General features: G+C 33.6%; 1 protein-coding gene across 2 annotated transcripts; it reads left to right on the top strand.

The window, feature by feature from the left end:
• Positions 1–4,742: 4,742 nt before the first annotated feature.
• Positions 4,743–24,834, top strand: LOC148625387 (glutathione reductase, mitochondrial-like). Of its 2 annotated transcripts, none has more exons than XM_088568880.1 (12): positions 4,743–5,065; positions 7,439–7,554; positions 8,776–8,845; positions 9,653–9,788; positions 10,784–10,838; positions 14,902–15,001; positions 15,666–15,752; positions 16,508–16,645; positions 18,680–18,791; positions 21,053–21,184; positions 22,689–22,822; positions 24,457–24,834. In XM_088568880.1, the coding sequence occupies exons 1-12, from the start codon at positions 4,904–4,906 to the stop codon at positions 24,604–24,606; spliced, it is 1,392 nt and encodes a 463-aa protein (XP_088425006.1). In that variant the 5' UTR covers positions 4,743–4,903; the 3' UTR covers positions 24,607–24,834. The 2 variants fall into 2 exon arrangements, with proteins under 2 accessions (XP_088425006.1, XP_088425005.1); XM_088568879.1 differs by having other exon boundaries at positions 4,748–5,065; positions 16,508–16,649; positions 18,684–18,791.
• The last annotated feature ends 385 nt before the right edge of the window (positions 24,835–25,219 follow it).

The following is a 25,219-nucleotide window of genomic DNA, read 5'->3' as shown; positions in this document are numbered from 1 at the left end:
TAAATTTGTTTATGTATATGCCGATGAAGAGGACATGCAACCGAAGCTCGTCGTAATAACTCAGCGAAAAAAAGTACAAAACCACGCATTTAGATTGTAATTTTATTTGAGACATACTTGATTAATATGACACGGTTCATTAGCATATTAAACGAGAGCACATGACTGATGTAAAGGATAAATGATATATGAAGATAACGAAACGCGATCCTATACCATGTGACGTCTTGATGAAAGACAGACTAATGTCTCATTTGTGTAACATTTAATTAGTCTTTGTAAAACGGCATATAATAACCTGCTTGAAAACAATTACGCAAACCAAAAACTCCAACTTAGTATTTCAACCATGCATGGGGTATACTAGACGAATCCAATACATTCTTTATTGTTCGTGTTACAAGTGCAGCCGTCGTAAAAGGCGACTTAATAGTGCCCAGAAATCTGGCCGGAGGCTAGGGCGCTATGCCCAAAGATCAACTGGGGTGTGTGCCCCAGGTGGTGGAATGGCCCACCCTAGCATGCTACATGCTAGGGTCGTCAGGCAATAATGCAAAAAACCTGACCGCAAACAATAGAGATTCAACGTGTCGGGAAAGACGGCACGTTCCTCGCAAGTTAAAGAACTATGCTGTGGTATTCGATAGGAGTAGGAACCTTTCCCCTACCCTTCTCCCTTTTTCTAGTGGCAATCCAATTTCGTTGCCCCTATCATTCTTGTGTTATATCCCATTTATCATTTATTATCCATTTCAGGTTCAGCTCCTGTATATAGCTGAAATATTGCTGCTTTGGCGTTAAACGTCAACAATCAATTAATCATATTACAGGGGCATGGTTATGATCGCTAGCACCGTATTAGACATTTGAAATATAAAAGGGCTTAGGATGTTTTTCATCTTGACTTGAAAGTTTGTCTCGATTGTACACATTAATTTATATCAATTGCTAAATTTTTATTTACATGTATTAACAAATGTGTTCTGGATCTAGGGAATGTTATTAACATGTTCTCCTGATGGAGTAGCTCTCCCCATGCATATCTATCGGCTTCCGTTGACTTAATGTTATTTTAACTCTTTAATATATTTTACATGCCACTTGTTTGGTCTCCAACCTCTTAACCAATCGACTCCCATAACCTACCCCATGTATCCCAACTCCCTTTATAGCTTTTCCTCTTTCCGTTCAATGCAGGGCTCACTCTGGAGCATCATCGCACTTTGAGGCAGGGCGTATGTACATTGATGAAGGTTGTGCTCTAATCACATTTGGTGGTGACTACAATCTGTGTGCCGTGTGCTAGTTAAAATCGATAAAAACATGTGCAACGTCTACTTCATATGCACAAGCCCTGACTTGAAGGATTCGGGCAGCTGATTCCATAGTCTGATGCCGGATGGGAAGAATGAACGTATGTATATTTCAGTCCTTTTGAATCGGATGGTTTTTCGTCTAGTGTTCAGGCTTGCTGTGTGTGGGTATTGTGCTGCATGGATGTCCACCAAGCTGTAGATTATGCGGTACAGCAGCACGAGTTTGGTGTTGTTCTGCTACTCGGTTATTCTATTGTCTTATTTGACGAACCTTGTACTGTTTCCAGTTTGTTGGTTTTAGTAACTGTGTACGGATCCCATACTGGGGAGGCATATTCAAGAATGGCCGTACCAGGGAATTGTAGCACTGTGTTTTGACTTCGCTTGATACGCATCTGAGGTTTCTCCGCAAGAATCCAAACTGTTGTTGGCCTTCCTTGTTGTTTCATCCACATAATCATTCCAGGAGAGGGTTTTCTGATATGGTTACGCCGGGATATTTTCATTTCTTCACAAATGCAAGCAGTTGCGGATTCATGGATGTTGTAGGTGGTAACTATTGGTTCCTGCTTCTTTGTAAGGTGGGTTAAAGCTGTCCATTGAGGTCAATAAACGTAACTTGCAGTAAACATCATTTGATGAGAAAACGCTTCCTTCGTTTTATAAACTAAAACCGTGAATTATGGGATCATATTTTCTAGTCACTCTCTTTCGTAATACATCTTATTAACTGAAATAAAAACAATATCAAGTCCCGAATTAAATCAGTGATTTTTACGTGTAGATTATATGTAAAATATGTATATAAAAGCAAAAGAGGATGACAACTTTTTCGTTTCGTACCACTACAGTATTTATATTCATGGTTTTAATCTCTATCAGGTCCTGTGAGACTGAGCTTATTGATAATTTAAAAGTCTCCAAGGCTATAGTGTGTATCATCATAGTCAGCTCATCTGGTCTAAAGGGCTTGTGAGCTTTTGTTATCACTTGACGTCCGTCGTCGTCGTCCGTCGTTAACTTGTCTGTCAAAATCTTCTCCGCTGAAACCACAGGGGTCAAGTCACCATATATTTAAAAAAAAAATATAAGAGATATAGGAAAATAAATATGACTTTCCTTCTTCAGTTCTACTAAAGTCTACCTACCTACCTACCTACCTACCCAGTCCTTAATATGCCCGAGGGCACATAGAGCAAGGACAAGTAGTCTCCATTCATCTCTGTTTTCGGTGCTTCCTTTTCCGACTCTCCACACCTGTAGTCACGTTTTTTCATCTCTGCTTCTACCGTTCCTTTCCATGTTGTTTTTGGACGTTCCTGTTTTCTCTTCCCTTCTGGTGTCCATCTTAGTGCTACTCTGGCCAAGTCATAAGCAGGTTTTCTTAAAATGTGACCAATGAATCTCCATCTTTTTCTTTTTAAAAGTGTTGCCATGTCCTCAGACCCTATTGATTGGTGTAGCTCTGTTTTAGTGATCTAATGGGGCCAAAATATCCTGATGATCTTTATCAAACATCCGTTATGGAAAGTAGAGAGCTTTCTGGTGTCTCTCAGTCATTCTCCAACATTCAGCTCTATTTAGGAGAACAGAGAGGACACAGCTGCTGTATATCTTGATTTTGGTTGTCCTACTGATATACTGAGGATTTCCAGATGTTCCGGAGTTTAACAACTGTACCTCTTGCCTTTCCTATTCTTGATTGTATATCTTTGTTAGCACCACCGTCACATGTTACAGTGCTTCCTAGATATGTGAATTAGAGCACACTAGATGATTTCCATTTACTTCAGTATCACTTCGATTTTCTTGATGTCGGTCTTTAATCCTATTGAAGAGGATTCTTCAGTTATTTTGTTGCTTTGTCTTGTATGTTTTTCTCTAGATGTAACGGTAAGACAGGATCATTTGCATAATCTAACTTATCTAATACCGGTGTTTCCTTCACTCAGGCTTGATCTCATAACTCAACTACAAAAGTCTGTATTGGGTCACAGTTCCTTGTTAAAGAGTTACTAATGTATTGGCTATGAATGGTGAAAAATTGCGGTTTTTTCTTCTTTTTTGCTTGCAGTTTTCAGCCATTATCGAGAAAACTATAACAGATATAAAAAAAAAACTTTCAGTCAATGAAATGATCTTGATAATAAGGCTTACAAAAGTCACTATTAGGTAATAGTTGTCGGACAACTCCTTGTTAGGGTTATTGTCTTTGAAAAGCAAAATTTGATGTGTGTGTGTGTGTTTTTTTTTTTTGTTTTGTTTTTTTTAATAGTTTTTAGCCAATATCTCGAAAACTATAATAGATAGAAAAAATAAAATTGATAAAATTTATGATAAGGCCTACTAAAGTTTCTATTCCGATCAAAATTGTCGGAAGATTCCTTGTTACAGTTATTGGCCTTAAAAGGCGAAAAATTGTGATTTTACTAGTTAATCCCTGTTTTGTAGAAAACAATAGAAGATTGATGATTAATTTAATTTAAAAAATGTTCAGTATAATAAGATCTATTTCAGAAAAACCTGTTTTTTTTCCTTGGAATGGTATCCCATGAAAATGCACTTTTGACTATTTTTCCATTCCCCCCTGTCATCCAGAAAACAAAAGTTGTTGAATTTAATCGTATATATTTCACTAATTTTTTAATTATAAATACATAATGCCATAAAGAGTTAAGTATGGCAATACTTTCAATGCTGAACAGGTGAGCGATTCAGCCTCTTCTGAGTCTCTTGTTTTTTTAGGCCAGCAGCCTTTTTACAAATGTTTGCTATATATGTGTAATCAAAATATAGTCTTAAATTAATGCTGCATGACGTTATCTTCTTTTTTTCATTCTTATTTCATTGAAATAACAAATAACTTATTCACTATGAGTCTTTCTGCTAATAGAAATAGTCTGATTTTTTCAGGATTGCCGGCATTTTTTTTATAAGCAAACAATTCAATAAAAAATTTAAAATCTTTTTGTCAACATGATGCAACAGCAACAGCACCTGCTGTTAACAAAGTATTAATTGTACAAAGAATGGTGTTTTTTAAATTAACGTGAAAAAAAAATATGTTTCATTATATACATGAGTTCATGAGAAAAGGACCTAGAAACCCCATTGAAATTCATCATATACTCCTACAAAGTAAGCGGTTGGAATTCCTTTCCTCCATTCCCGATTAGTATGGCACTAAGTCAGAAAATAGCTTGCCAGACAACCTCTAGCACTGCTGGATTTTTCGTCATAATACTCAATGTCATATTCAATTTAGTCAAGGATTTTTATAACCATTGTTTTCCGTTTGAAAAATTATACTTTATCAAACAGGAAACAATGTATCAGAACAAGGAGTTAGATTTAAATATCTCTGACGTAAATTTAAAGCGGAATTACCATACGCTTTTAGAAAAAAAACATGATCAAAGGCCTTAGAGGGGTCATAAGGTCTTCAATAACTCTCAATAATGCAGATTGGCATCTAAAAGCCAGACTGCCATATAGTTATCTAAAGCGTGTAAAGGGGCATAACTCATGGTAGTAGATGTTTTTTTTTTTGGGAGGGTCAACAAATAGAACGTGAGTCGTGAAAACAAATGAGACTTACTTTCAAACTATTCAAAATGCCGCCAGTTACGAAGGCTTTTGATTTGATTGTGATTGGAGGAGGTTCTGGAGGTTTGGCATGTGCCAGAAGAGCCACAGAATTTGGCATCAAAGCTGCAATCGTGGAAGAAGCGAGATGGGGAGGAACATGTGTAAGTTTCATGTGGTCCCAGTGAAAGCCAATAAGACGCAATCTCTGCATGCGATTACAGACATGAACATTCATCAATTGGTGTCTGAAATTGTAGCTTTCATACGGGATATTTAAACAGGTGTCACTTATAAACGTACTTTAAACTTTTAAATTTTCCGTTCTGGGAAAACTACCGTATATCATTTACTTCAGAACGCTGGAACAGTTGTACCAATGGTACAATTATATTTTGCTCTTCTTCAACGTTAATTATGATTGCACTTCATTGCTAAAATTAGATTCTGTATCAAAGTCTTATATTAATGGTTGGTTGGCCCTGGGCCGCCCAGTACATGTATCTATCAAGTCTGTTCTTGAATGCTATCACTGTCTAGGGAAGATTGTTCCAAATGTCTATAATACAGTTGGTGAAAAAGTATTTTCTGATGTCTAATTGTGATTGTTTTTTTGCTAGCTTGAGAGAATGACCTCTGGCTGACTCGTTGTTATTGAGTTCAAAATGACCGTTGGTAAACTCTATTGTTGTAAGGTTCGGTAAAAATCTTGGTAACTTTGAGCTATTTCAGTTCTTGGCATTTTTTGAAAATAAAATTTGATGTTCTCTAACAACTTTCAATGGAAAGAGTAGTTTATTTTCTAAAATTCTATGTGCGGAAACAAAAATCTATCTACAGTAGTAAATATGACAAGGATTAAACCATAAGCGCCTATGAAAGTCCTCTAGAAAACCATCCATGTATACACATGTGCATGTATCTCTCATACCAGTTCACATTTTGAGACATTTTTGTTTTCTTTTCTGAGGTTATCATTATGAGTTCTAAATTTATAATGTTTCTTGCCAAAATTATTGTTCTTGGAAATATTAAGTTTCTTTGACTTTATTCAGATATTAACAGATATTGAGATACAATAAATGTTTGGTATTTAAGCCCTAATGATGAGTTCCTAATAAAGTTAAGGTAATTGCCAAATAATTTTTCTAAAATGGGTATTTGATGTAGTAAGATCTTACAAGTATGGGATTTGAATTGTATTTACCCTCCAACACTAAGCATGTTGAATTTTTATATTATATTTGGGTATATGTTGTAGGTAATAATGAGTCCATATAACATGGTTCACAGACTAACGTGTAGGTCACTTTGTACTACCTTTATGTACATCAAATATATTTGATAGGACAGATCGAGCATATTGTGTCTCCAAAATGTACAGTTTGTAGTTATACATTTGCAGCCTTATAATGTCATGAAAGTAAAAATTGTGAAAATTGTTCTTAACTATGGTCTAAGTTTGTATACATGGTGAGATTATTAAAGAAAATACATTTTTTGTATATGAAAAGGTTGATTTAAGGATGACCAAAAATGTTGCTGTATACATCTGATTATAATCAGTTATGAAGATTGCAATCAATTAATCTCATCTGGATGGCACTTCAACCAATTTGAGACTTTTATCGATCATAGTTTCATCACTACTGTTCACATTTGAAAGTTTGCCTCCAGTGAACACAGGTCAGTTAATCCAGATTAAATCTTCCTGTTCATGCGTCCCATTTGTGGATTTGCCCTTTCTCAAAAATAAAAATGCCACGTGTGGCTATGAAAAAAATTTCAGATTATCATGCAAACATGTATATATAAACATAGATATTTGTTGTATGTATTGAAAAGTGTAAAATGTTGACAAAATTCTAATGTTGAGTAGAATGATTTTCCATCACAAAAATGGAGCAATTCATTAAAATTACGTCATTGAAAGTCACATATCTCCTTGGCAAGACTTCACTTTTACCCTACTTTAACATTCACACTAGCACCTGTGATAACTAACCTGGGTTTGCCTCAGATTAACTCCACCTAAGTTTTAGGGGTAATTTTAACCAATGTTCACATTTCTTAGAAAAATTATCCAAAATATCTAATTTGGATTGAACCTGGTTTAAATGTCAAACTGTGAACAGGGCACAAGTTCATCAATTTGGTAACTATTATAACATTTTTGTTTGGCTTTTCAAATTTTGAAATATTTTAAAGAATTAATGTTTGCACTCAACTCTTTGGAAAAATAAAAAAAAAGAAACCATAAAATATAATGCTTAATATTTTGGTTCATTTTGGCTCTAGAGTTTATGAATTAGGTAACCATTACCAAATCCGATTACTATAACAAATTAAGAGATTAAGGGAAAAAATACTCATTAAATAAAAATTATAAAGAAAACAGGTAATCAAAAGTTCCTTCACAATTCTTGAATCTTCAATTCTAAGTGAGATTATGGATACCTGATAGTTTCTCTTTTTTTTTTGCTATTTAGGATAAGTAAAATACTATTTTAATATAGTTATTAATTAATAAATTTCAGGTGAACGTTGGATGTGTACCAAAGAAAGTAATGTTTAATACTGCAATTCATGCAGAATTTATCCATGATCACAAAGACTATGGTTTTGAAGTTGAAGCAAAGGGATTCAATTGGTCGTAAGTGACTCCTTTTAGTTCAGACTAAAATGGTATATTATTTTTTTGGCTAGGTAGAATTCCATCATAACAAGAATTACACAGATTGATTTGGAGAAAATTGCAATTGAGCCCTTGTAGTACATAGAAAAAAAATTTTCACCCATACTAAATTGTTCCTCAATTCAAGTCGTTAAACCAAGCAGATATATTATTTAAGTGATGTACTATTGACCCATACAAATATACATGAATGTTTACCAAATCCTGTTAATTCTTACTAGCAGATTTCTTAAGTGAATCTTGTAAGCCTAGGAAAATATCTCTTAAGTGTAGTCTTGTGAACCTATACAATTATCTTATATTAGTATGTGGGCTGAGATAACCCCCGGTGTACCCCCACTCATCAACCAAAATATGATTTTCAGGTACCCTTATACCTCCCATTTCAGAATATTTTTGTCGCCAAAAAATTCACTGAAGCCTTTTTTTTCTCCTACTTTTTATACCCTGTTGAGGCCAAAATCAATTTTTTGATTATTTTGATTCTATGAACTTCTTCTTTCTTCAAACGAAGTAAACTTACATATGTATGTATCATTATGTAGTCCAATGTCTCAGCTTTACAGTGGTACCAATACTGTTGCAGTAACACTTATGGATTGTCTAGGGGTAGGGGTAATATTTTTACCATTTTTTGAAAAATCTTTCCTGAAAATTAGTTTTTTGTGGTTTATTTATGTAGAAAATAAAATTATCTATTAAATGATACCCAAATTTGGGATGTTTCAGTTGAGCAATAACTTGTAGAATTTATCTTTTACGGAAAATTCGAAAATCCCATTTTTTGCATTTTTGGATAAATTCTGAATATGACAATCGGCAAAATTCATCAAAAGAATCCTAGAATTATAAATTGTGGCAATAATAAACAGAAAATACCAAATGAGCCATTTTTTCCTGAAGCATAAATACTCTGGGGTTTTGACATTGAGAAATATGCCAATTTAAGCGATTTTTCGGTGGGGTAGGGGTACATTATTTTCATTTTACCCCAGTAGGGTAAACTTGGAATATGAGAAACCATGTATTTTTTTTAATATTACTTAAAGATTGGAAGAAAAATCTTAATCAAGCAGACTGTGTAACTGTACAACAACACATTTGTAAAAAAGTTCTTGTTCTGTATGTATTTATCTGTATTTTAAAATTAGTACTCCATATTTTTTTTTCTGATTATAGGAAGATAAAAGCAACAAGAGATGCTTACATCAAAAGACTAAATGGAATTTATGAAAGTAATCTTGAAAAGGTACTAAATATGCACTATGAACTTTGACCTTTATCAATAATTATGTATTTTATTTCTTTCGAAAAAAGTTGGTTATGTTAATTTTGCATGTGATATTATGGATTTGTAGCATGAGCAATTTTAGAAAAAAGTTAAAGTTGAATTGGAGATTTCTATTGATAATTTACCAAATTTAGAGAACTTGTTAAAACCAGCATTTAATTTAAATAATCCTGTGATGTTGACTGGAATTCTTCTTTTTAAATATTCATACATAAGGACAAGTAACTTGCTGGTTGCTTCTGGTATTGCTTGAATATATATATTTTAGTCCCTGGCAAGAATAGTTTTAATGAAAATAATTACAGTAACCAAGTTTTACAAAGATCAATAATAAAAGATGCCAAAACCTATAACAGTTGCTAAGCTTTAAATCAGAGAATACAATGTATGTCACCTATGTATTGGCTTCAATATTTCCATACTTTCATACTAAATAAACAAAGTTATTTCGCCAATTCATGTAAGAGAGAACCCAACCTGCCATTAATTATTCTAATAAATTGACACATTTTCTTGAGTTTTAACCTCTGATTAAAGTTCACGATGTTTTTCTGTTTTATTATAGTGCCATTTTTGAACAAGATTTTGTCTCTAAATCTGTGTTTTTCACATGTAAAATTGGGGTAATACATGATACGGTGTCATTTGTCCCTAATTTAACATTAGAACGAGAGCAAGTCGAATGGTCTCTAAATATGTCATGCCACCTTCCATACACTATTGGGATCTTATCAGAAATACAGTATCCTTCATATGTATTTGCAGTCAAAGGTTGAGAAGATAACAGGCCATGCTGTTTTGACAGAAGATAGATGTGTTGAGGTAGCTGGGCAGAAATACTCAGCTGATCATATACTGATAGCCACTGGAGGAAAGCCAGTGGTACCCACTAATATTCCAGGTAAGTACTGAGAGATGTGTTATATAAGCATGGATATGCCATGAACAAAAAACTAATTGCTGCTGGGAAAACTGCAAAATACCAATTAGAAATTGTCAATGTGTTCAAACAGAAGTACCCTATAGGTAAATCTTTGTTATTTGATGTCAAGGATAGTTTTGAGGTATACATGCACAACTTTAGAAATGAGGAGTACTCTACAGGTAAATCTTTGTTTCTTGATGTCAAGCATAGTTTTGGGTATACATGCACAACTTTAGAAATGAGGAGTACTCTATTGGTAAATCTTTGTTACTTGATGTTTGCTATGATAATAATTTACTGCTTAACAGTTCAGAGGAGGATACAGGAATATTAGAATGTGAGGGTGCACTGACTGACCAAACAGGTAGCATGTACCATCACACTTCAATGATTTTCTTTTTATTAAACAGTTTTTTTTTCTGAAAACAGGTGCACTGGGCCAGGATCCATCTTCTCTCTCTTATGAAAAACAAGGACGGATCCAAAAATTTATAGAAAAGATGGAGGTCTGACCCAGAAGATTATGAAAGGGAGATGGAGGCTATCATTTGCTTTTTTTTGCCAAAACTTTGCACAAAACTCACAATATTTTTCGTAAAAAAAATTGAGAGGGGGGTGCCCTTCCTCGGGAAATTTTTCCAAGAACCACCACTGGGTAATGACATTAATCAGTGGGTAGATGTCAAAACCATAATGTAATCACTCTTTCCTGTTACTGTTAAAAGTATTTGGTGCACAGAACTACAGTGGTTTCTCACATTCATTCAATTTTCTTGTTCTTTAGCAATCATTGTAATATTTTAGTTATTCACTATTTTTCATTAGTTATCCTGTAATAAGTGCCCTTTCTTTTTTGAAAAGTAGAATGTCTAAAAAGGTTATATGTATATATGTACTGTGTGATTTTAATTTGGTATATTGTTGGAATTCTCAGTCTTGAAATTGAGATTTATTTCAATATTTTGTTTTAGGGGCTGAGCATGGAATAACAAGTGATGGATTCTTTGAACTTGAAGACCTTCCAAAGTATGTGTATATAGATACTTATTAATACCATGTTTTCTGAACCCCACTAAAAACGGACATCAACATTTTGTTTGGTTTATTGTCAGACATTATTTCAGAAATTATCTATAAAATGACAATTGCATGGTACATCATTATATAGGTAGTTACTAGTGACTAGAAAATTAATTATAGATTAATATATGGGTTTTTTATGAATGCCCTTGTTATCAACCCGAGATTTAGATATCAGTCCTAAAGAATGATATCAAACGAGGGCTGATAACAAGGGAAAAATTACAGACCAAACACCATCTGGAATGTTTGCAGATCATATCATATTTTTGTTCCTCTGCCATAATGTGGAAGAGGTCATAGATGTACTAGTGACTGTGTGTTCATGTATGTGTGCATCTTCATGGACGTAACTCCTCAGAAACTGCTTAAAAAGATTTTGTTAAAATTTTGTAGGATTATTAGTTACCATTTGTAGTTGATGATATTGCTTTGCAAATTTGAATCAACAAATTTTACAAGAGTTACGGGACTAAATTTGTACACGATACTCTAAAGGCTAAAAACCACTAATTCCACTTCCCATAGGCTTCTATGCTAATTTCACAATATTCAATGGCTTCTCTGGACTTTACCTTAACTTTAACCTGCAGAGGACTATATATCAGCATGATTCTACATGTGTCAGCTCAGAATGGCATGTGGGGTTAGCAGATTTGCAGGGCAGTACTGGTCACCGGAAGTGAAGGATCTATAAATAACATGGGAAATCCCAGTGTTTTCACAAGATAGGGATATATTTAGAAATCATCGTAGAGATTAGGCTTCACATCACAAGAAGCAAAATGCACATATAAAATGTACAGAAATGTTTTTCCTTTCAGAAACTGTTTAAATTTTTAAAATAAAATGAAAACTTTTTTCACAGCACTATGAGGAACAGGGGTAATTTCTGCGTATGACTATTTTTGCGTACGTTCCAAATGCTCATTGGTTGAATTGGTGGTCTGTAACCTAAAGAGTCACTTTTTGTCTTAGAAAAAATAAATAACTATACAGGTATCTTCCTACACACATACTGAATGCATTTGCAAAGTTTCAGTGAAATGTGACAAGCACTTTTTTAAATATTTGATTTTTAAATATAGGGTAACCAAGTTTTGCGAGCAAAAAAGTGAAAATATTCTACCATACTGAAATGCATTAAATATTTGCAAAGAACTTTTTCTGACTTTTCAAATAAAAAATATCAATCACAACTTGTTTTTTAACAATATTAATGAAGAAATAGTTTTAAAAGTAATCATTTTCTGAGAAATTGGTCTATTTCTAAAAATTTATTTCTGACATGCCTCCCCCTTTTTCTTGATCACATGTCAAAAATCCTAAATCTTTAAATTTTCACAAAAGGTGATATATTTGGCTTTAAATTTGTAAATACAGTGTTTTCACATTAAAACATGACCAGTAAAGGGCACCTAAAGCAAAAAAAGTGCTCAATAATGGATTTTCCATGTTGCCATAGGGGAATGCTTATATGGCCTTAACCGCAGTAATGAAAGTGAGTTTTTCCTCATTTCTAACCTAATTTTTGCTCAAATCTACACAAAACTTGATTTCAAGTGCTTATTACTACCATATTTAGGTAAATATAGCCCTCAAAGTTTAATATTTGATATTTTTACTAAAATTTCTACACTTTTTACAAGATAGGACATAAAAATCAGCCAAAAAGACCAATTTTCCATAATTTGGACCTATAACTTAAAAAAATGCATATTTTGAAGGATTTTTGTAGTGTATTCCTCTCATGGCAAAGTTAACAAGATCTTCAAGTAGTTTAAAGCTATTTCAAGAAACTTTTCATTTTGCCATGGCTTCATCTTAAGGCTAAAAACCACTAATTCCACTTCCCATAGGCTTCTATGCTAATTTCACAATATTCAATGGCTTCTCTGGACTTTACCTTAACTTTAACCTGCAGATGACTATATATCAGCATGATTCTACATATGTCAGCTCACAATCCTCAGAATGGCATGTGGGGTTAGCAGACTTGCAGTGCAGTACTGGTCACCGGAAGTGAAGGGTCTATAATTAGCATGGGAAATCCCAGTGTTTTCACAAGATAGGGGTATATTTAAAAATCATTATGGAGATTAGGCTTCACATCACAAGAAGCAAAATGCACCTATAAAATGTACAGAGATGTTTTTCCTTTCAGAAACTGTTTAAATTTTTAAAATAAGATGAGAACTTTTTTCACAGCACTATGAGGAACAGGGGTAATTTCTGCGTAGGACTATTTTTGCGTACGTTCCAAATGCTCATTGGTTGAATTGGTGGTCTGTAACCTAAAGAGTCACTTTTTGTCTTAGAAAAAATAAATAACTATACAGGTATCTTCCTACACACATACTGAATGCATTTGCAAAGTTTCAGTGAAATGTGACAAGCACTTTTTTAAATATTTGATTTTTAAATATAGGGTAACCAAGTTTTGCGAGCAAAAAAGTGAAAATATTCTACCATACTGAAATGCATTAAATATTTGCAAAGAACTTTTTCTGACTTTTCAAATAAAAAATATCAATCACAACTTGTTTTTTAACAATATTAATGAAGAAATAGTTTTAAAAGTAATCATTTTCTGAGAAATTGGTCTATTTCTAAAAATTTATTTCTGACATGCCTCCCCCTTTTTCTTGATCACATGTCAAAAATCCTAAATCTTTAAATTTTCACAAAAGGTGATATATTTGGCTTTAAATTTGTAAATACAGTGTTTTCACATTAAAACATGACCAGTAAAGGGCACCTAAAGCAAAAAAAGTGCTCAATAATGGATTTTCCATGTTGCCATAGGGGAATGCTTATATGGCCTTAACCGCAGTAATGAAAGTGAGTTTTTCCTCATTTCTAACCTAATTTTTGCTCAAATCTACACAAAACTTGATTTCAAGTGCTTATTACTACCATATTTAGGTAAATATAGCCCTCAAAGTTTAATATTTGATATTTTTACTAAAATTTCTACACTTTTTACAAGATAGGACATAAAAATCAGCCAAAAAGACCAATTTTCCATAATTTGGACCTATAACTTAAAAAAATGCATATTTTGAAGGATTTTTGTAGTGTATTCCTCTCATGGCAAAGTTAACAAGATCTTCAAGTAGTTTAAAGCTATTTCAAGAAACTTTTCATTTTGCCATGGCTTCATCTTAAGGCTAAAAACCACTAATTCCACTTCCCATAGGCTTCTATGCTAATTTCACAATATTCAATGGCTTCTCTGGACTTTACCTTAACTTTAACCTGCAGATGACTATATATCAGCATGATTCTACATATGTCAGCTCACAATCCTCAGAATGGCATGTGGGGTTAGCAGACTTGCAGTGCAGTACTGGTCACCGGAAGTGAAGGGTCTATAATTAGCATGGGAAATCCCAGTGTTTTCACAAGATAGGGGTATATTTAAAAATCATTATGGAGATTAGGCTTCACATCACAAGAAGCAAAATGCACCTATAAAATGTACAGAGATGTTTTTCCTTTCAGAAACTGTTTAAATTTTTAAAATAAGATGAGAACTTTTTTCACAGCACTATGAGGAACAGGGGTAATTTCTGCGTAGGACTATTTTTGCGTACGTTCCAAATGCTCATTGGTTGAATTGGTGGTCTGTAACCTAAAGGAACACATTGTGGACTCGCACAGCTGTGTGGATTTTGTTCAAATTTTGTAGGATTGTTAGTCACCATATGCGTTGACTATTGATCATGTTGCACTGCAGTTTTGATTCTACAAAGTGTATAGGAGTTCAGAACTTTTGCATTTCATCTTTTTTTTTGCTACAGCAAGGACATATGGCTACATGTAGCAATCTTGTTTATTCAGAAACAAAATAATCCACATAAAGTAAAAAAAAATTATTTTGATATTGTTACCAGTGGGGATACCAAGTAATGGGTATCCTGTCAACCAGGACATAAGATTTTACAGTACATTGTTTTACCACTGTTATAAATCACCTATAAATAAATCCATGTGTTCCTTCCTTCAGAAAGACAGTAGTGGTAGGCGCAGGATACATTGCTGTAGAATTGGCTGGAATATTCAATTCTCTAGGATCTGATACTTCTATACTTATAAGATATGATGAGGTAATACATGTACTGTGGATAAAATTACTGTGAATGTACTTATATTTGTTGGGTGCCAATTTTTGTGGATGTTGTGGTTGAATCAGACCACAAATTAAATTCCTGACAAAAATACATATTTTCCATCTATTTGTACTGTAGGAAATGCCAAACCACGAATGTAAGAACCCATGAACCAAAGTTTGCAATCCATGAAAATTGATATCCACAAATAAAAGTACTTTCACATTAGATGTTCAGCTCTGCTCCTACTTATATTTTCTTGTAGAAGGAAAGGGAGAGTTGACATTGAAGTTTTAAACATAAAAGTCTGATTGGATAGAGAAGTTTTAAACTTAGAATCTGATTGGATAGTGAAGTTTTAAACTTAGAATCTGATTGGATAATATTGTGTTTCAGCTTATTATTTATTGTCTTTATACACCATTTTTATTTTTGATAAAAACTTTTGTTACCGATTTTTTTTTGGTGAGGCAAAACATATTTCTGATGATTGTGCAGGAAATAATGTCACCACATTATATTATAGAGGTTTCTACATGCAAAAACATCATTTACTGTAGCAAATTTAGAAACTAACCCCAAACCAAATATAGGAAAAAATCATGGCGATGGATACAGTGTTTGTAACAAACAATGTAATTTTTGTCATGATGTTTTACAGGTATTAAGAACATTTGACCCTGTAATCAGTTCAAATGTCACAGCAAATATGGAACATTCTGGTGTGAAGGTTAAGAGAAGAACACAGGTATACAAGCAATACATATGAAAGTAGATAGGTATTAGATACTGGAGTATAAATTATTATAACCAATTACAAGTCAAGCACATGTGTTGACATGTGAAGTTAAAACTGTGTTGTTCAATCTGCATGCCAAAAACCATACCTTTTAACCTTCCACATTATTGGGACACTCCCACAGAAACCATCCCTGTTAACCTTCCACATTAGGGGGACACTCCCACAGAAACCATACCTGTTAACCTTCCACATTATGGGAACACTCCCACAGAAAAAGATGTAAGATTTGTGGGAAGTTTTTGGTTAAAATTACTATATTTTCTCTGAAAAATACTAAATAATTGAATTTTTACATCTAAAATTTGCTTTTACATAAAAATCTCCTATATGAGACAGTGTCAGTGGGGAGAATCTCCCACATGAATTTTTCCAAAAGTTGACAAGTATGGAAAAACTTAAGCTTCAGAAGCTTCGGCACAAATTATAATTTCTATCTGTATTAAGTTCATTCTCTCACAAGGTTAAGTATGGATTTTATTTTATAAACCCATGTTGGTCTCATTTCTGCAAATACTTCTGTATGTAGATGGATTTCATAATACATATTTTTAGATCTGAATGAGTATGATACTATATGTATATAAATTTTGCTTTTGTTCCTTGCTTGAACAAAATGTCATTGCCACCAGGTGAATGCTGTATTGGTAACTGATGGAGGCTCTATTTCTTGATAACAAGACTTTAAGATGATTTTTTTTCAGGTTAAGTCAGTTACAAAGCAGAGTAATGGTTTATTAGATCTGGACCTTAGTACTGGGGATAAGATAACTGGTGTTGACTGTCTTCTCTGGGCCATCGGTAGAGTTCCTCTCTCTCAAAATATTGGCTTAGAGAAATTAGTAAGTCTCCATTTTTATACTCTGCCACACAAAGTGGCAATGTATTTTGTGACACCTTCTGAAAAGTTATGTGTCATATTTGTCTGTCTGTCTGTCTGTCCTTCCTTGACGGTTTTAGGATGATAACTTGAGTATGGATCTATGATTTTTTTTTTAAAAAAAGCACAGTTGTTTAGTATAATGAAGTTCAGGTTAGGTTAAAAAAATCTAACATGTGGTTTTAGAATTAGGCCATTTTGAACATTTTGCCATCCTCCTTTTTACACCATTATCTGTCAGGATACGACTTAGAGTACCATCAATGCCCTATTTTTAATACTGTATAGTTGGCTATTATATGAACTGGTATTTGTATGACCTTCTGACACATAAAATGACCAGAATAGCTGCTTCCTCCAGTCACTGAGAATAAGTGGTTGGGCCTTTTCTTTTTTTTTTGGGGGGGGGGATTTTTAAAATTTTAATTTACCTGTCTACATTAACAAGGATTAAATATTATTACCTTTAAGGTAAAAGAAGAATGTGAAAAATCTAGTTTTATAAGTTGTATGGCTACAGCTGGTATTGAAAATGGGAAGATTTTAGGAATTTTTCATTTTACAGCTTTTTTTTTTAGCTCACCTGGCCAAAGGCCAAGTAAGCTTATGCCATTACTTGGTGTCCGTCGTCGTCATTGTCGTCGTGGACAAATTTAAAAAAAATCTTCTCCTCTGAAACTACTGGACTGACAGGTTTTAAACTTGGCATGATTGTTCCTTAGGGTGTTCTGCACAAAATGACCTTTGGGATTTTTGATCCATGAAAAAACATGGCGACTGTTTTTAAAAATAGAACATAGGGGGTCAGATTGCAGTTTTTTTGCAAATAACGCGAAAACTGTTGCCTTTAGCAAATGTCTGGTAGGGTAAAATTGTTCAGCATCATGAGATGGACCCATGCCAAAATTTTCAAAATGATTGGTCAACTGATGTAGGAGTTACGGTCCCTGAAACAGTTTTTTTTTGGTATTTTCGCATGTGCAACGTTGAAAATCTTCTTCTCAAAATGCATTGCATAGAATTCAATGAAAGTTGGCATTTATGTTCCTTAGGGTATCCCACACAAAATGATCGTTGGGATTGTTGATTTATGAAAAAACATTGCCGCCATTACTAAAAATAGAACATAGGGGTCAGATGGCAGTTTCTTGCAAATAACTCAAAAACCGTTGCCTTTACCAAATTTCTGGCCGGGTAAAATTGTTAAGCATCATGAGAAGGACCTATGCCGAAATTTTCAAAACCATTCATTGAATGATGTAGGAGTTACGACCCCTGAAACAGTGTTTTTATTGTTTTTTTTTCACATGTACAACTTTGAAAATCTTCTCTAAAACCATTTAAGATCATTGAATGAAAATAGGCATAATAGTTCTTTAGTGTATTGTACTCAAAATGACTGTTGTGATTTTTAATCCGTGAATAGATATGGTTGCCTATACTAAAAATGGAACTTAGAGGTCATAAGACAGGTTTTTGAAAAAAAATTGAAAAATTGTTGCCTTTAGCAAAATTCTGGTTCAGGTCATGAAAATGCTATGAAAAGCGTTTCCTGCATTATAACAATTTAGTTGATTTTAACTTAGCCTGTCTCATTCCTCAAGTTTTTCAAATAAGAAAATGGTTAACAAGGTGGGTGATTCAGGCTCTCTTGAGCCTCTAGTTCTTACTTATTTTATTTGTGGGTATGTTTTTTGACAAATCATACAAAAGGTACATACATTGTACCAAGGTCTATAATACATCAAATAGGTTTATTATGATGTCAAAGCAGAACAGAACATGGACTGAAAAGTAAGGTCTTCATTTAATTTTTTTATCACCACTGGAGGTGTATAACTTGCATTTGCAAATTAAATGCATAGCTCTATCGTCATGCATCAGTTATTTTTTTGTCAGTTTATGTATAGGTAATGATTTTGAAAACTACCTTTTTTTCATCAGTGGTTCCGATTGACAACACAATATTTTTTTGTCAGTGTTCAATTCTTTGTAGGGAGTCAAAATGGATTCTGGAAACCATATTATTGTTGATGAATATCAGAATACAACTGCAAACAAGATTTATGCCTTAGGAGATGTGTGTGGTAAATGGCTACTTACTCCAGGTAGGGTAATGGGTTTATAAACAATATCCAAATATTGTATTTATCCTGCAATGAAAAAAAAACAATATAATATTATTTTACGGCTAGTTGAAATAGACTAGTTCCAATTTCAATACAAATTTATGTACGCTAGTGAGTAATTTAAATAGCTCTCTAGGTAGAAATCTGTCCTACTTTATTCCAATGTGCCTGTATTACTACCATAGGGCACCTGATCTATAGGGCACTGTTCTTTAAGTTTGAATAGCTGTCAATTATTATGGTGAATGGCAAACTTAAACATTAAGGTCAACATATTTGAAAGCTATTAAAAATTAAAAGACAGTATCCAAAAGATCACACAGGTATTCTCTGGTAGTTACAGTAACTTTCCCACAACCATGACACACTTTTGTTACCAATCTGCTGAACAATACAAAGGATTGACAAAGCTATTGGGACATTTAAACTTACCAGTTGCTATTGAAAGAGTTGTTGAATACTCACCTATGAATCTTTCCACAGCCAGCTCCTAGTTATTTAAATCTGAAGCAACTACCTGGGCTATTCTATTTTTCATTGGTGAGGGGAGTTCAAATTTAATAAATTATATTTTGTTTTGTATTTTGTTGACAAGGTTGAAAGCCATGATTTAGAATATTTATTTTATCTTAACTACATTGCACAGAAGTCTTATATATTATAAAAATGAGACCTCAATTAATATTTACCCCCTCCGTCATAAAACTGGAATAGGCCTACCTATGTGTATGTGATTCATACTAAAGTTAAGGAGCAAGTGTTATACAAAATGCAAACAGTTTGAGGTTCACGTGAATTACAATTTTTGAAATAGTGCTACAAGTTTATATTATTCAATTTTGAGTATGAGTAAGCTTAAAAGTGAATGAAGTGCTTTATTAATTGTGAAAGATTTCCATTAGAATTATGATGTTCCGGATTAACTGCACTGGTTTTCATAGCTTGGGATTAAGTATCATGTTGATAATAATTTTCATTTTTGTTATAGTTTGGGATTTAGTGCATTGAGTTTGATAGAAGTTATAATTTGGGATTATAAGTGCAATGATTTTCAATGAAATTTAAGATTTTGAATAAGTGTTATTTACATTGAAACTTCTTTGGATTAAGTGCAGTTCATTGAATTTATAGCTTTGGATTTAAATGCTGTTTTCCTGGAAACTTTTGTGGATTATTAAAGCGCAATGATTTTAGTGCATATTTTAAAGTGCAATGATTTTCATTACCACAAAATGTAGTTTGGGATCTTGTGCAATGGTTATTTTCAAATTAAATATTTGGATTAATTGTTTTTTTTTCATTGGAAGCACAGCTTGGGATTACGTACAATGATATACATGTAACTGGAATTATATGGAGAATATTTCTTAGTTTTATTTTCATTGTAATTGTTGTTCTGGATTAAGAGCTATGATTAACAGCTCTGATTTGAGTGTTTTATGTGAAAAATGATTTTATTGGAATTATACTTATGGCTGAAGTGCATTAAAGTTCATCAGAACTATGTATATACTTTTTGTACATGTATATTTTAAATAATATGAAAACGTGCAAGAAATTTATAAGAATCTAACTATTGTTAAAGTAGATACTTTGAAGGAGTATATTTCAATGCATATATTTAAAAAAACAGTATTAAATGAATTCAACTTTGAGAAGGGACAATTCAAATAAACAGTAGCATAACATTGTAACTTCAAATTATTGTTCATTCCATGAAGTGTTACCATTTTACTCTAATTTGCCATTTCATACTTTCTATCCACTTGGGGACCTGTGGGTTTAAAGCTTTTTTTTCTTGGAAAAATATAAACAATATTCTCAACCAATAGTATTCCACACAGTATTTCACAAATTGTATTTTTTTGTGGGGTACCAATTTTCATGGTTTTTGTCGGTTTGGTAAACCATGAAATGTGGTTCCCATTCATTTGTATGTTAGAGATGTCAGATCCATAAATTCTAGAATTTATGAAGTGAAAATTTTCCCTTAAACCACAAAAATTGGCTCCCATGAGTAAAAGTACTTTCACAGCTTCTTAATTAAGGGTTGACATTTAAAATAAAATATTTTAATTTACCAGCTGTCTTCAAGTTGTCTTTTTCATTTGAATATGCAATATTCAACTGGATTTGATGAAAATATTCTGGTTAAGCTGGTTACAGAATTGTTTCATAGCTGAACTTAGAACATATACATCTTTGCTTTATCCTCACTTTTAAACCTCTTTCGGTTTTAGTTGCCATAGCAGCAGGGAGAAAACTTGCCCACCGACTATTTAATAATCAACCAGATCTGAAGCTAGATTATTCTAACATAGCTACTGTGGTGTTCTCACATCCACCAGTTGGAACTGTAGGACTTACACAAGGTAAGGGAAGTTTCTGTTTGAGTTTATCCTCAATAGGCAATTAGTAATCAAGGGAACCAAGGTTATAGCGGTAATCAAAAGAATTTAATCCAGGGACAAAGACCACACATGGAAAACAGACATACACCACAAAGAACATAAAGTAACTAAAATCATACATACAAAGTAACAATAGTAAATGAGCAACTCGGACTCCACTAAAAACTGGGAGCATGGACCAGGTGCACAGGTAGGGTAAGCGTCCTCTGCTTTTCTAGAAACACTCGCCGAGTTGCTCATGAAAAGTTAAGTCCAGGGTAGACAAACGAGGAAAGGAAAACTATGACCTGTTGAATAAATCAGTTCCCATGGTGCTGGTGGACACACCATAACGATCCACGAGCTTATGAAGACGACCATAAAACTTCAGTAGTGATGACTTCAATCTTGTAGCAACATAACCCTGTTCCAGAAGCCTATTTGTTAGAGTTCTAGCGTGATACAAAAAGTCTGCGTAGTTTCGGCAAGCTCTGGCATAACGTATGAGTTGTGATATGAACACTCCATACGCAGGAGCCGAAGGCATGTTGCCACAGATGAAAGGAAAGTTGACAATTCTGAATGAAAAGTCATCATGTTTGTCGTAAAGTTTGGTCAATAGTTTTCCTTTACCATCGATTTCTAAGTGTAGGTCAAGATATGAGGCTGACTTCTCAATGTCTGTAGTATCCTTTATCTCAAGTTCTTTTGGGTAGATGTGATGTAACAAATCCCCGAAATTAGAATTGTTTAAAGATAATACGTCATCTATATAGCGGAAACTGAAATTGAAGGATCTAGCCAAATGATATTCTTTCTTTCTGATCAGATCAGCTATAAAGTCAGCCTCATATGAGTGAAGGAATAGGTCAGCAAGTAAAGGAGCACAATTTGTTCCCATTGGAATGCCAACCGTTTGTTGAAAAACACGTCCACCACACTGGACAAATATGCTGACAAAAATTCCAGCATTTTGTAAACATCTTCCCAGAGTCGTAGAAAGATCATTTTCCAAGTGGATTCATCAAAAGTGGAAGTTGATATGCAAAGTACTAGTTATATTACATTATTATGTTATTGATTTGTTCCAGTAATCATACATGAATTTACATAGGGAGAAACACTTTGGATTAACTCTCTTTAATAAGAAAAAAAACATTCCTTATTATCTGAACATTCTGACTACAAAAAATAAATACCTTTATAAATTGGAATAATAGTGCTGCAATTCTAATATGGAAGATACAATTCCTTGTTTATATTAATAAATTCAGTCCTGCTTTTCTGGGTTTATTGTTTCTGTGACTTAGCACATTAAAAATCTGCTCACATGGTGATCTTGTACTAAGCTGTGGATGTTGAATTGTTCACATTTTCTAATCCTGAAGTACACGAAATATCTTCAAATTGACTTTAAACAACAATTAATTATTGAATCAGTCAATTGATCAATTAATAAGTTCTATACTATTTGTTATGTTTAAAGGTGAAGCAGAAACAAAATATGGCAAAGACAATATAAAGATTTATAAGTCTGAATTTACACCAATGTATTTTGCTGTAACAACCAGAAAGGAAAAATGTCAGATGAAAATGATTTGTGCTCTTCCAGACGAGAAGGTAATGACATTGATACAGTGAAACCTGTATAAACCAAACCCTGCAAAATTTTATATCGGTTAAAATGTATTTTGATCAACTGAGCAAACTTCATACCAAGTATCACATGTGAGGCTAGCAATATACATCTGGCCAACTGTAATAGGTATCAGATAGGTCTGCAGAAATGGGCCAAGGAAGTGAATTCAAAGTAAAAGTAGCCTTTAAATTGATTAACAATTTAAAAAAACTGCAAATTCTGAAACAAAGAAAAAAAAATTAAAAATGTATTTACAGTACCTTGATTTGATACACTCATTTATTATTCTTTTTATGGACAACCATCTACCTTTCTCGCTCCTTTCGGCTATCATCCCATTTTTTTTCAATGACTTAACATATGTATAAGTCATGAGTGCAATGCTTGGTTGTAGACTGTGCCTAATTCATGTTAGTTCAAAAACTGGTTTTACTGTACTTTATAGTGCCTGATCATACATGAAAAATGCATTTAAGCTCTGGAAAAAAGTATCAGAGAATATTTATTGTTTGTTTGTTTGTTGGGGTTTAACGTCCGAGCAGCAATATTTCAGCTATATTCAGACGATGAACATGAAATGGATGATAAAATGAACATGAAATGAAAAAAAGGATGGGACACAAGGACAATAGGGTCGACAAATTTTGATTGCCACTGGAAAAAGGGGGGATAGGTAAGGTCGGGCAATTTAGCCTCCTGTGGCGGAGTGCAAAGGTTCCTACTCCTATCGAATACCACAGCAGGGTTCTTTAACGTGCAAGGAATGTGGCATCTTTCCCAACACGGTGCACCACTATGGTTTGCGGTCAGGTTTTCCGTATTATAGCCTGACAACCCCAGCATGTAACACGCCAGGGGTACTCCATTCAACCACCTGGGGCACACATCCCAGTTGCTCTGTGGGCAGAGCGCCTAGCCCCCGGCTAGGTTTCTGAGCACTATTTAGTCGCCTTATACGACAAGCTTAGCGCTGCTGCAGGCCTATTCTTTTAACACCTGGACCTGCACGGGGCTTTTTTTTCGTCGTCCGTTGTTGTCGTGAACAATTTTTCAAAACTCTTCTCATCTGAAACTACTTAATCAATTGAAACCAAACGTGGTATGAGTGTTCCTTGGGGTATCCTGCATAGAATTGTTGTGGGGATTTTTGATCCGTCGAAAAACATGCCCGCCGTTACTAAAAATAGAGCATAGGAGTCAGACAATTGTTTTTCGACGGGGTAAAAGTGTTCAGCATGATGAGATCTATCTGAGGTAAAATTTTCATTTTAATCTATTAAGCCATGTTGGAGTTATTGCCCTTTTTCAAAGTTTTTTGCTATTTTTTGTTATTTCTTTCAAAAATCTTCTCCGACACTATTTTACCAATTGAAACAAAACTCAATATAAGTGTTCCTTGGGGTATCTTGCATAGAATTGAAGTGGGGTTTTTTGTTCCGTCAAAAAACATGGCCACTATTACTAAAATAGAACATAGGGGTTAGACAGTAGTTTTTCACATATATCTCCAAAACCGTTAGGTTTAGCCAAATTCTTTCTACACGCCACATAACTGTTGTTTTATTGTAATATATGGAAGTATGCTACCAAATATAACAACCTATTTTTGTTTTAGGTTGTAGGTATACATATGATAGGACAGGGAGTTGATGAGATGCTTCAGGGATTCTCTGTGGCAATCAAGATGGGAGCTACGAAGGCTCAGTTTGATGAAACTGTAGCTATACATCCTACTTCAGCGGAAGAATTAGTTACAATGCGATAAATCTATGTCAAAATCAATGTGTCGTCCATTTAAATTCAAAGTATAAATTGCGTCTATATATTTACCATTCAAGGTTCAACTACTGTCATATCGTGCTGTGCCTCATGAATCACTGTATTTACCTATGCTTATCATCATGCCCTAGATATTGGATCTAATTTCAGCTTTGTAGGTATTATCATATGTTTTATATTTGTATATTATTTATAATAAACAGTCATCTGTCTACACACTGGTCATAAATATTCATTGCAACGTTATTGCTGATATTTTCCAGGTAGTCACTGAAAATTTAGAAATGTTACTAACACAATACAAAACTGACTTATGATATTTATTTCAAGAATTTGCATTATAATTACTACTTTGTGTTTTCGAGACTTTATAAAGGTTAAAATAACAAATTGGTCTTTATTTAAAAAAAAATGCATTGATAAGCACACACAAAAGTTGATTATTCTTATCAATGAATGTTCCACTTGTTTGTATGTGAAATGTTATGATGAAACATTAAAATTAGGTATATCGGCATATATTACATTATTATGTATGACAACCGTCTGTTGAAACTATACGTGTTTGTATTATCATATATATTATAGATTTGTTCCGT

Source organism: Perna viridis, chromosome 2 (assembly GCF_037379345.1).
Source record: "Perna viridis isolate PV_CMFRI_1.1 ecotype Kerala chromosome 2, ASM3737934v1, whole genome shotgun sequence".
NCBI classification, from domain to species: Eukaryota; Metazoa; Mollusca; class Bivalvia; order Mytilida; family Mytilidae; genus Perna; species Perna viridis.
Note: the sequence above shows the minus strand (reverse complement) of the source record. Positions and strands in the feature narration are given on the sequence as shown.

What these genes read in the sequence shown, in the direction of transcription:
- LOC148625387 (XM_088568880.1), top strand. Translation starts at nt 4,904, where the DNA reads ATGAGACTTACTTTCAAACTATTCAAAATGCCGCCAGTTACGAAGGCT. An exon ending in CGAGATGGGGAGGAACATGT is followed by an intron (nt 5,066 to 7,438) that starts GTAAGTTTCATG and finishes AATAAATTTCAG; the next exon opens with GTGAACGTTGGATGTGTACC. An exon ending in GCAAAGGGATTCAATTGGTC is followed by an intron (nt 7,555 to 8,775) that starts GTAAGTGACTCC and finishes TTCTGATTATAG; the next exon opens with GAAGATAAAAGCAACAAGAG.